Source organism: Balaenoptera ricei, chromosome 11, assembly GCF_028023285.1.
Source record: "Balaenoptera ricei isolate mBalRic1 chromosome 11, mBalRic1.hap2, whole genome shotgun sequence".
Lineage (NCBI taxonomy): Eukaryota > Metazoa > Chordata > Mammalia > Artiodactyla > Balaenopteridae > Balaenoptera > Balaenoptera ricei.
The window spans coordinates 105,689,894-105,702,710 of NC_082649.1; the positions used below are offsets into that span (position 1 = coordinate 105,689,894).

The window sequence follows — 12,817 nt, forward strand, 5'->3', positions numbered from 1 at the left end:
CCACAGGAAGGCAAGAAAAAGAAAACAGAAAAAGGAAAAAGAAATAACAGAAAACAAGTAAAATGGTGGACTTAAGCCCTAACTTAACAGTCGTTACAGTAAATGTTCTAAATATACCAATTAAAAGACAGAGATTGGCAGAATTAATTTTTTAAAATGAACCAACTATACGTTGCCTACAAGAGACTCACTCCAAATATAATGATAGTCTATATGGAAAATCCCAAGGAAGCTACAAAAACAAACAACAACAATAAACACCCTCCTACTAAGTGAGTTCAGCAAGGTCAGAGGATACAAGATGAACCTACAAAAATTAGTTGTCTTTTCCATGCACTGGAAGTGAATACATGGAAACTGAGGTTAAAAATACATGACATTTACAATTATTTGAAAAAAGATGTAAATCTGACAAAACATGTATAAAACATGTATACTAAAAACTATACGACACTGAGAGAACTCAGAGAAGACCTAAATAGATGGAGTGACATACCAAGAAGAATCAACATAGTAAAAACATGTCATCAGCAAATTGATGTACATGTTTAACACAGTTCCTATCAAAATCCTACCAAGACTTTTTATAGATATAGACAAGATTATTCTAAAATTTATATTGAAAGGTGAAGGAACTAGAATAGCTAAAAATGTATAAAATAAGCATAAAGTGGGAGGAATCAGTTTATCCAATTTTAAGATTCATTAGATTGCTGCAATAATGAAGACAGTGAGGTACTGATGAAGAAATAGACACATAGATCAATGAACAGAATAGAGAATCCAGAAACAGATCTAACAAGTTGGGCAATTCAGTGGAAGGCGGGGGAAGCCTTTTCAGCAAACTGGAGCAATTGGACATCAACAGACAAAAAACACAAAAAACAAAACTGATCTAAGTCTCACACCTTATATAACAGTTAACTTAGACTAGATCAGAGGCTGAAATGTAAAATATAAAGAGAAAAACATAGGAGAAAATCTTCAGATGTAGTACTAGGTAAAGAGTTCTTAGACTTGACACCAAAGGCAAACTCCATAAGGTGAAAAATTGATAAATTGTTATCATAAAAATTGAAAACTTTTGCTTTGCAAAAGACCACATTAACAAGATGAAAAGACAAGCTACAAATGGGAGAAAATATTTGCAAATCATATCCAACAAATGATTAATATCTAAACTATAGAAAGAACTCTCAGGACTCACAGTAAAAACAAAAACTAAAACAAATAGGAACTTAAAAAAAATCCAATTAGAAAATGGTCAAAAGCCGTGAAGAGGCATCCAGTAAATTGGATATACAGATGGCAAATAAGTACATAAAAAATACTCAACATGAGCCATTAGACAAATGAAAATTAAAATCACAATGAGATACCACTACATATCTAACAGGATGGCAAAACGAAAACAAAGAAACAGTGACAACAGTAAATGCGGACGAGGATGATGAGAAACTGGATCTCTCATACATTTCTGGTGGGAAAATGAAATGGGACAACCACTCGGAAATACATTTTGGCAGTCTCTTAAAAAACTAAACATGCAGTTTCCATAGGGCCCAGCAATTGTACTCCAGGGCATTTATCCCAGAGAAATGCAAAAACCTGCAGATGAATGTTTACGGAAGTTTCATTCATAGTAGCCACACACTGAAAACAATGCAGACGTCTTTCACCTGGTGAACTGTTAAACCATGTGGTACGTCCATACCATAGGATACTACGTGACAACCTGGAAATGCTGAAAGAAAAAAGCGAATCCTAAAAGGCTACACACTGTGCAATTCAGTTTATACAACTTCTTGAAGTTACAAAAGTTTAGAGATGGAGAACATCTTAGTGGTTACCAGGGGGTGTGGGGAGAGTGGGGGTGGGAGAGCAGAGGGTGTGACTAAAAGAGGGCAACATGAGGGATCTTTGTGGGGTTGGAAGGTTATGTCAACATCCATATCCCAGTTGTGACATGGCCCTATATAGTTTTGCAAGATGTTACCTCTGGATTAAAGGGTACATGGCATCTCTCTGTATTATTTCTGAATTGAATCTACATTTATATAATTGAATAATCGAGTCTACAATTTTCTCAGAATAAAAAGTTTAATTAAAAAAAAAAGCCAGATACAGAACAGCACAATCCCACTCTCTTAACTCCCAGTGTGGGCGCTGACCAACCCCCGTGCTGTCGTTTACATTGGTAACCAAACTAGGAGAGACTCTTCAGGCTCTTAAGCACCACTTCCACTGGGGTTTTGCTGAAAACTGTCCCCCAAACTTTCACAGTGTGTATTCAAAATCATGAGATGCTGGAGCTGGGAAAATCTGAAAGCTGCATACAGGGGACTTGGTGGGCTTTGGGTCCCCCACAACATCCATTGGACCCCAGTGGCCACTTCTTGAATAAATTCTAATGCAGGTGCTCGCAGCGTGCCAGCCTCCGCCTCCGGGCTCTCTGCTCCGAGACGGCCGCTCCAGACTGGCCGTGCCTGGGTCCTGTCACTTAGCCACCCCTCTCCGCAGCGCTTACCCCCAAGCGGCTTCTCAACGGCTTCCCTCGTTGTATTTCTTAATTTAGAGCACAGGCCTTAAGCAGCCTGGGTGGGACTCCCCCCTTAAGACGTGTGACCCTGAGATGGGAGTTTCTGGAGGACAGTGGTTCTTTTCAACACTGCTATGGTGTAAAGTTGTTTGTGAAAGAAGGAAGGACGCGAAGGCCTTCCGAGGTCAGTGTGAGCAGGGGCACCTGTCACTCAGGGACAGAGGTATTGTCAGTCGTGGGTTGCAGGTGAGGAGACGAAGCCCCACAGGCAAATTGGAGGTGCTAATGCTGAGCCCAGGTGGTCTAGACTCTGATCCAGTGCTGTCCCTGTGCCCCAGCTACACTGCCAGCTGCACTGGACGCTGTTCAGAACTCCCTGTTCCCAGGGGTCTTGTTAGGCGCCCCGGGAGGGTTTCTGGGGCAAGGCCTGCACTTGTCTGCCTCTACCCTACCTCTTGGCGATTGTGCACGTCCTCCCCCAACCCCCCAGCTTTCTGTGTGTGTGTCTGTGTGGTGTGTGTGTGTGATGTGTGTGTGTCTCTGTCTGCATGGGGTGTCTGTGTCTGAGTGCCTCTCTGTTCCTTTTTATGTGTTATGTGGGTTTGTGTGTCTCTGTGGATCGCATGTGTCTTTGTGTATTGAGTGTGTGTCCGTGCGGTTTGTTGTTTGCATGCGTGTATGTGTGGTGCCCACGTGTGTGTGTCTGTGGGGAGGTCTGTGTGCATGTGTGTCCCTGCATGTGTCTCTGCGGGTGTGTGTGCGCGGGTGGGTGTGCGCGCGTGGTGTGTGCGCGCGTGGGTGTGGCGTGTCCTCCCGCCGCGGAGGCTCCCGAGAGCCGTCTCCGTTCGGGGAGTGACAGTCCCCGGCGGCCACCCCGGGGCGCGGCCGGCGGGGAGGAGCGCGTGGCGGGTCCGCCGGCCGCACACGTGGGCCCGGCGCCGCCTCTCGCGTTCCCACCCCCTCCGGCCGCCCCCGCCGAGAGCCGGGATAAGTGGCGGCGCGGACGCCGCGCCCTGTCTCCTCGGAGCCGGCGGCGCGCAGCTCTCTGGCCCTGGCCCGCCACAGAGGAGGACCGCGCTCGGGGACGCGACAGCGGCGCTCGTGGCCCCGGTAACTGCCTCCCGTCCCCGCCCCCGGCTGCCACGCCGTCCCCGGGTGGGGCAGCCCCGGGTCCCCGCGCTCCCGCGTTCCCGCGTCCCCGCGTCCGGGCTCGGCGTGGGCTCCCGCGCCCCTGCGCGCGTGTGCACGAGTGCGCGCGTGTCTGTGTGTACATCGGTGCGCGCGCGCCCCGCTCCCCAGCAGCAGCCCCGAACCAACTTGGACCCGTCAACTCCGTGTCCCCGTGCCCGTCCGCGAGCAGAGCAGCTGGCGGCACCTCCAGAGACAGCGCGGGGCTGTGCTGCCCGCGCTGGTGGAGACGGGAGGGGAACAAAGTTTGTCGGGAGCCCGGGTGACTTTCCTCGGGGACCCGCATGTGTGCGTGTGCGGGGGCCTGGGAGCGCGGAGCTGGTTCCCTGGCTTCCCGGGCAGTGGGCGCCGGGCTCCCGGCACCCCTTCACCCCGCCTCAGTGGTTTGTTTAGGAAAAGTGATGGTGAACTAGTAGTGGAGGCTCGCAGGCGCCCGCTGCCCGCCCCGCGGAGGGAGGGCGGCCCCGGAGAGCTGAGAGGGCGCCGCACCCTTCAAGCCCAGGCGGCATCTGGGAGCCAGGGCGCGAGGTGGGAAGCAGGGGCGTGGGGCGCTGTGCAGGCCGCCCTGTGACCGCAGAGATGAGGGAACAGCCCGTGTTTGCCTGGCTCTAACTGTCAAGGCTGTGTGGTTGTGGACCGCAAAAGCCAGGACGTGATGGAAACAGGTTTGTCATGGCATCCTTGGAATTTCAGACAGGAGAAATTAATCGGACTATCATCCACCTCATTATCGCGCCCCTTTGAAACTTCCTTGGGGATTTTAAGATAGATGGGTCTTTTGCAGCTGGGTCTTTATACCCACAGAGCTGACTATAATTTCCACTTGATTACAGCTAAAATAGTCTTTAAGATGAAGTTTCCTGAAATGATTTAAAATAAACACAGATGGGAAGGGGGAAAAAGCTGTAATGAGGCACTTAAAAAATAAAGTGAGCATTTTTCTTAAGAACAAATGGGATTTTTCAGTCTTAAGAAATATATATGTATTTTAAAAAATCTTTGAAATGGAGGTTTTTTGTTTTTTGTTTTTAACCTGCTTTAAAAAATTGTTACTGACTCTGAACAAGGTTTCCTTCCTGATCTCTATGTGTTTTGCCATATCCCTGACTTTGGAATGTGTGCTTCTTCTTTCCCAGGACCTGAAGATCCTTTCAGAATGCCGGAGGAAAGTTCTCCCAGGCGGACCCCGCAGAGTGTTCCGTACCAGGACCTCCCTCACCTGGTCAACGCCGACGGACAGTACCTCTTCTGCCGGTACTGGAAACCCTCGGGCACACCCAGGTAAGTCTCCCCCGAGAGCTATCCGGATGTGCCCTGGGGGGGTTCGTGCCCCCCTCCCCCTTTGTGTGCAGCTCCTGTGCGGCCACTTTCTCCATGACCAACTTCACATGCCATTTTAATACCAGGTACAGCGGGCTAACAGAACTGAGATTTATACATCATCTTTTTTTAAAATTAAGAAGCAGGCGTTCTATTTTCATTATAACAACTAGGATACGGATTCTACCGTATGGCAGTTTTCAAAAATTCCACATGACTTTATTTTTTGTACTGGAGTTGATTTCCTGTTGTACAGGCATTCCTTTAAAATCCAACCGAACAATTATAGAAAACCACCTAATCAGATAAGAAAATCAAAATAATGTATATATAGTAACTTTTGTTCTCTTTTCCTGTTTGAGTATGAGCTTCAGAAGGTGTCATACATATGTAACAGAAAGAAAGGGGTCTGGGTGTTTCCTTCTGATTTCTTGCCAGCTCAATTACTTTGTACATTTTCCATCAAGGATTTGTCTTGCTATTAGAAACAGGCGTTGGGACTGCACACAGTAAGACAGCTGGTCTCCTGCTTCCCTCCTCTTGTACGAAATAGGGAAAACCCTGCTTGTTTGTGTTGTTCAGGGAAAGAAGTTATTTGCGGTAACCAATTGGCCTAGTGACAAGTGAACATTTTCTGTTCCGTGGACATGTTACCTGTTTCACAGGCCTTTTGTCTCCTAGGGGACATGTATGGTGTGGTGTGGATTATAGGATTATGTCTCCCTTTATGTTTCAGTCATCACCCAACCCTACTGCAGGTACAAAATTCCTCCTACATTTTCAACAAGGTGTGTATAATCCAGGTAGCTGCACATTAAAAAACAAAAGCAGAGATACGGACTTTAAAGACCTGGTTTAAAATCATAGCTTCAGGGCAGCCATATAAACCGGCTATTGTAATGGGCAGTTAAGAGTTCCTACAGGTCTGGCCATCTCCTTCTTAAAGATTTCCTCTAGAGGAGAGAGTGTGTGTGTATATGCATGTGTGTCAGACGGGGAGGTGGGGTTGTCAAGCGTTATCATTAATTCTCCATTCTGACTTAAGTGGCAGTACAAGTGCACACTCTTGGTTTAATTTCTAACAACTTCGTGGTATGTAGTGCATTATTTGATCAATATACAAAAAAAGGACAAAGAATTGGGAGCTAAGTTTGTGATGTTTGAGTCTCAGACTTTGGGGGCTTTCCTGGTTAAGTGGGGAGGTTGTCCTCGCTCGAGGTCGGTGGAAGGGAGACCCTGCGGTCCTCAGATGGGGCGGGGCGGTGCTGAGTGGGTGGGCGAAAGCCGATGGCTGCCCTTACTTGGGCTGAGAGTGGTCTTCACAGTCTCCACCCCGAGTCGCACTGTGGGGACCTCTCGTTAGAGATGGCAGACCGCCACTCCCAGTTGTTTAAACCGACAGTCTCTTGGGGTCAGTGTTTACCTTGCAGCGGACGCTGATGGGAATAAGAACGGGGGTGGATGGTTGAGGCAGCTGGGCCCTGGGCTTTGGAAGAGAAGCCGCCCGCCTACCTGCCCAGCCTCCACCCCCTGAGATGATGCAGGTCAATAAACTCCCTCTGTCAGGGGGTCCTTAAAACATATCCCCACCGGCCCTGACCAGTTGGAAAGTCCTGGAGGCCCCCGCGGTGACAGATGCCGCATCCTGGCGTCCTGGGGGAGGGGTCAGGGCAGGCCGAGTGGTGAGGACGCAGCGGGGGCCTCAGGGCAGAGGTCTGTGCCGACTGGTGAGGGAGCGTGTCCCTGTCGGAGAAGCTGAGCCCAGCTGCTCTGGCAGATAGCAGTGTGGCAGCCCTGCCCTCTTGCTGCTCTGGGTCAGCTCTGCCGCTTCCTGTCAGCACTGCTGCCTCGAGGAGCGGGAGGGGACCGCTGGCCTCCGCCTTTCCCCTCCAGGGAGTGTCCTCCACGGTCTTTCCCCCAGTCAGCTCAGAGTCTTGTCTGCTCTAATCAGTGGGGAAAACACCAGCAAATGTCCCTTTTCTCTGCTCCTTTTAAAAAATCTTTCCCGCAGAGGCCCTTGGGACCTCAGAAGCCACTGTCTTACAGACAGTGTCCAACAGAGGGGTCGGTGCCTGTCTCTGTTAGTTGGCACTGGGATGGGTTGGATTTCTGGTCAACAAGTTGGGCCTGTTCAGAACACCTGCCAGAACGAACATTCAGCCCCTGGAGGATTTGCTGGGTTCCCAGACCAGCTCTGCAGGCGGCTCAGAGCGACACAGGGTCATGGGCATCAGCCGCACTGGGAAACTGGCTTAACCTGCTGATGGAAACAAATTGTGTGTCTACAAACACTGGCCTCCTCACACTGGGCCCTGGGAAAGAGGAAGGCGATTCCTGGGATCGCTGTTACCACGTGTGCGTCCAAACTCAATGCTGTTTTTAACAGAGCAGGCCGGAGGCTCAGTCTTTAATCATTATGAACCAGAGGCTTAAAGCCTACGCTTGGTAACGCCAAGGCAGATTCGTGGTCATCTGGTAGTATTTACGGTAACAACAAACGTTGTACTTCAGGTGTAGCAGAATTATCTCATATTAATCGAGTATCGTGTGTTCTGGAGTCTGGACTAGTCTCTTAGGCATGATCCCATTTTATCTTCACATCAACCTGTGAGGCAGATGTTATCATTATTTTCCCTCTTTTAAAGCTGGTCCAACTGCATTTTGTCCACATTCCTCTGGTTCCAAGTCTCTTACTAAGGAAGACAGACTTTCGTCTAAGTATTGTCTTCCTGATAAATTCTTACATTTTTTGTTAGGGTGAAGGTCACTTCTTATGGTAAAGAATAATAGAATAATTAATCCTCCCTAATTGTTTCTTCATAATATATTAAAAGTGGGAAATAGATTAAAATATGATCCATTCTGAAACAGAATCTTCTGATGCCCTGGGGGCTGGCTGCCTGATCAAGACTCGGTACTTTGGAATTGTAAAATACTGGTTCTTCAGCAAGTTTCCACTGATGGTGTTTTCAGGGTAGTGGAGACTAGCCGAGGTGAGGCTTGAGTTGCTCTGTGGTCTCTCGTGCCCTTGGATAGTATTTCACCCCTTTGGATTCAGTCCACCACGGGGCCCTCAGTCCACTTCAAGGGCAACTTTGAATTAACTTCTGAATATTACTTAGCCATCCTGCCCCACGGGATGAATGACGGGGCAACGTCGTTGGGGGGCCGGGGCGGGGGTGGGGGCCTGAAACAATACTCAGTTTGATGACTTGCCTCCAAAGAGGCCCCCGCTTGGTTCTGCTGGGCCAGGGCGGCTAGAGAGCTCGCCGTAATTGTGCGATCGCACAGCGGCGACCTTCTGGGCGGTGAGTTCCCGGCATGGGCCGGCCATGCCCATCTGTCCGTCCGCAAGGCCGGTGTGAAGTAGACACTTGTGGAATAAATGCCCGGATGCCCCTTCGAGCAGGGGCTCCCCCCGTGCTGAGTGTGCTGTCTCTGGGGAGCACCCCACCCCCGCCCGACGCTGAGGAACTGACCAGGCTCTCCTCCAGCTTCTGTGGTGATAACAGCCAGTGTGCCCAGGGGGCCGTTTCAAAGAGCACTGTCCCTCCACGGGCCGATGGCCTGATGCAGATGCCTGGGTGACTCCTCAGTGGACGCTCCAGAGCCCCTACCTTTGCAGGGGCCTCCCAACCTGAGCCCCGGAGCCCCTTCTCCAGGCTGCGTGGCTTTGCCCGCTTCTCTTTTCTTGCCTCCACTCAGGAGCTGGCCTTTCTCCAGTGACCCCGTGGCCACTGGCCGCCGTGGACGCCTCCTCTCCCCTCCCCGGCTCCTCCCATCCAAGCTGCCCCCTCGCATTCTCAGCCGGTGTGGTTGTCAGGACTTTCCTCTTGGTGACAGGGTGCTGGGAGTGGGGCCCATGGCAGGGGCTGGACTAAGGAGGGTGGCGTGGCGTCGTTTCCGGAACCTCCCTGTGTTCTCAGAGCCGTGGCTGTTGTCGGTGGATCTAGAATCAACAAGCCAAGACTCCTCCTCCCCTCTTTGTTCCCATTCCCCAGAGCGGGGCTCAGCTGACATCCCCTACCCCTGCCCTACCCTTTCCTGGGTCACTTTGCTCCCTTTCTCCACGAGGCCTTCGCAGTCTGTGTCTGGAGTTTCGGGCGATGACGTCTTAGGGCACTTCCTCCCACCTATGCATATTTACCTGGAGAAGAAGCCATTCCCTGAAGCTGGGATGTAGTTAAATGCTAGAGAACGTCCTTCCTTCCTGCCACCCTCATGATGTCCTTCCATCAGCCACCAACCACTTGGGTGTGGCATCTGTGACTCCAGGAGCTGGGCCCCTCCCGGCCAACCTGGTCCAGACCACGGAGAGGCAGAGTCTCCATCACCTGGTTGGACTTGATTTCGACCGCCCGCCCTCTGGAAATTCTGTTCCCTTAGATCAGATTGGCATCTGCCCGTCCTCTCCTCCGCCTTAGGCTTTCCAATTAGGTTGTGTGTCAGTTACTTGGTGCCTTTCTCCCCGCTGCTCACGGTGTGGGTTCAGTGTCCTGGGCAACGTTCCCCGGGGTCTGTGTTTCTTGGAGTGTTTCTTCCTCTCTGTGGGCCCCTGCAGCCCTCATGACCCCACCCCCTCTGAACTTCTGCCGCCTGTGTGGCTAGGCGTTACCTTACCTTTGGTTGGTACATCCCCAGGGCCAAGCAAATCACATCCTTTCACTGTCCCTAAAAGTAGCCACTCTGAACTCCATTCTCTTGGTCTCCAAGGGTGCGAGGACCGCCACGCATCTATCTCCCAGCCCAGCCCCTTGGACCTTCCCCCGATTGTGAGGGTCTGGGATAGCTCTCGGGCTCCCCAGAGCCTCTGCAGGGAGGCAGGCCCTGAGGGCTCAGCTCCATGCGTGTCCACTCTTCCCGCTTAGCCGTAGCCATGCTGCCACCCAAGAAGTCGCTTAGCAGACCCTGGTTTATTGAAGCCTGCGTGTCCCAGACAGAGCTGGGCACCAGGGTGGGGAGAGAGGAGCAAAGGCCGCTGTGTTTCAGGAAGCGGTGGGCATAGTTATTGTACAAGGGGCAGGTACCTGGAGACGGGACCACTGCTGGCCACACAACACCTTGGTGCCAGTTAGACAAAGGAGCCCATCCAGATAGACGTGGCCTCACAGGTGTGAGGTTTGGTGAGCAGAGCGTGGGCTGAATTTCAGCTCCTCCTCACCCTTCCAGCCAGCGCCCTTGAGCGGTACTGCACCTGTGAGAAGGGCGTGCAGGGCAGGGAACCAAGTGAAGCTAGAAAGGTGGATGGGTGGGGCCAGGCGCCCAGGATCCAGAAGGCCAAGCTGCAGGCTTGAACTTGAGCCTCAAGGGGTGGGGAGCCATGGAAAGGTGTTAGGCCAGGAAGTGGTGCAGTCAGGCTTGTGACTTGGACAGCCAGCTGGCTGGAGGTGTTTGCCATCATCCAGGTGGCAGGTGAAGGGGGCTGAGTCAGGCGTGGTAGTGGCACCTCAAGTTGCAGGGGACTGACCGTGTGTGGTGGTGATGGTGGCGGGGGGCGCTCCCAGGTGTCTCCCTGGGTGACAGCGCACAGGGAACACCTTTAGATTGCTCCGCTCTGAAGACCCGGGGCTGCTCTCTGACAGTGAGGACATGTGGCGCTCCAGGCGCTGTGGGACACCTTGCTGGAGCATCCCTGATAAGCCAGTAGGAAAAATGGAGGAGAGAGCGGTATCGGGGCCGCAAAACGAACCACACTGCGGGCATCACCAGTGAAATGCTAACGCGGGAGCGGTTGATTGCATGAAGGTAGGAAAGGAATCCTGTCTTCCATCTTCTCCCCACGCTGAGGAATCAAAAACCACCTTTGACTTATATGTGTTGGCTCATGAAATTCCTACGTAGACACTGAGAAAATGGACTTTACTATGCGTTTTATAGCAAGGACATTATTTTTAATCAGATCACTGCCTTCCAGTACTACTTCAGATTTCTCTTGCCTATTTTAAGAATTTCCAAAAGTTCCTTCCTCTTGTGAGGAGCCGTTGGTCCTCCTCCTGGTGCTTCTGCCTTTCTTACAGCACAGCAAACTGCCTTATTTTTAAATAGGGCATCTCTTCTGGGCTTTTTTTTTTTTTTTAAAGATTCTTCAAACAGCAAAGATCTTTTGATGGCGAGAGGAAAGGCCGCTGCTATTCTTGCAGTTGATTTTTACAACAGCTACGTTAAGGGATAATTTTTTCCAGTTGCTATAAGAATGTTCTGCAGATACAAGTCTGGCTTTGTTTGCAGTGGAGTTGAAGAAAAAAAATAGCAAAATAAGCTGCTTCCTGAACGAGAGCCATGTTCACCATTGTTTGTCTCTTGGCACCTTTTAGGTAGAGATGCTGATCCCAGGCGCACTTTGTCCCCCAGTGCCAGCCAAACATGGGTTATTGTGTCAATGGGGAAACGGTCCTTAGTGGTGCGAATCTTTGCAGCTGAGATTACAGGATGACCCTTGTCCCATATTAAGGGTCAGCCGAGTCTCTTGTTGGAGGAGGTGCTTTCACTTCACAAGACTTGTTCACTGGGGTGGGGGTGGGGAGGCAGTGGTGGCCATCGAATGGGACTGGGGGTGACGTTTTCTCTGTATCGAGGGCCTGGTCCACTCCCAGGGGGGGTGCAGGGAGGAGGGCCGCCAGAGGAGCTTGCTCTGTGTCACGTTGTTGCGTCTCGCGGCAGGCGTCCCTCCCGCACTTTGCTGGCCATCAGGCTCTGCTCTGGCGTTCGGCAGGCTCTCTGGTATGCAGGGGTGGAAAGCTTCTCACTTTCCTCAGAAAGGTTCAAAGGAGCTCTTCTCATTAACCTTCTGGAAAGAAGTGGGGAGGAGGGAGGAAGAGGAGGGGCAGAACAGAAGGAGGGTTTGGGCAATGCGTCCTCCCTGGGGGCTTCCCGCGGCTGGTGGAGGGTTTAGGGCGTGGAGTCTGCGGACCTGTTGCCATCATGATGTGCGAGTATATGCCGTTTCCCAGAAAGGACGGTGGGTCACAGACTCCCCTAGACTGTCAAGGTCGGGGCGGCCCGTGACCCCAGCACTCTGTGCAAGCTCATCATGTGCGGGGGAGGTGGCTCAGAGGGTGAGCACGGTCACGGGGGGCTGGCAGGGCCAGAGGGCAATCCCGGAGTTCTTCCACCCCATCCCGTCTCTCAGAAGCTGCTCCCACACCTTCCTCTTGTGGGTTTAAAGCACAGATCAGCCCTTCCCAGTAAGCGTTTAAACAAATGTCTGGCTTGGGGCCCGGCTTAGAGAGGTCCTGATTGCCACCCTTCTCCCCGCCCCCTGCCCCCACCAAAGGAATCATCTCCCATGCCTCTGTTCTGGTGGTTCTGTTTTCAGTGGTGAAGAGTGTGTGGGCACCTATGCGGTGCCCAGGGGGGCCTGAGGAGCAGGGGTAGACGGACCTCAGGAGGATGCAGGAGACGGACTTAGACCCAGAGGTGGGAAGAGGAGCCCAGGAGGCCTCTGGGAACAAAGGAGAAGAATCAGAGGAGGTAGGGGCCCCGAGTGGAGTCGGGGGAGGGTGGGAGAAAGAATGGCGAGAGAAGGAGCTGGAAGGCAGGGAGGAAGCTGCAGGCTCTCCTGGTCAAAGCAGGCCAGTTTCCCCCAGGCTGTCCACGGCGGCTGGATTAGAGATGAAAGGCCCCCGCTTAGGAAGCGCTGCCTTTAGACACTTCAGGAGCTCCGCTCTGTTCTTCCCGTTCAGTCACTCTTGTAGCGGTGTGTGCACGGCCGGATGGTGCAGCGGAGAATGGCGAAGGCCGTGCAGCCAGGCCCCAGGACCAGCCTGAGTC

General features: G+C 51.9%; 1 protein-coding gene across 4 annotated transcripts in view; it reads left to right on the top strand.

Moving 5' to 3' along the window:
* Positions 1-3,464: 3,464 nt before the first annotated feature.
* The window catches only part of MGLL (monoglyceride lipase), a 103,465-nt gene continuing 94,112 nt past the window's right edge, over positions 3,465-12,817 (top strand). For 2 of the 4 annotated variants that reach the window (XM_059940529.1, XM_059940530.1), the window contains exons 1-2: positions 3,893-4,392; positions 4,864-5,008. In XM_059940529.1, coding sequence (XP_059796512.1) covers positions 4,383-4,392; positions 4,864-5,008 — 155 coding nt within the window. In that variant the 5' untranslated portion in view covers positions 3,893-4,382. Of the gene's footprint in view, positions 3,650-3,892; positions 4,393-4,863; positions 5,009-12,817 lie in introns of those variants that run through there. The other 2 variants (XM_059940528.1, XM_059940527.1) reach the window with 2 other exon arrangements.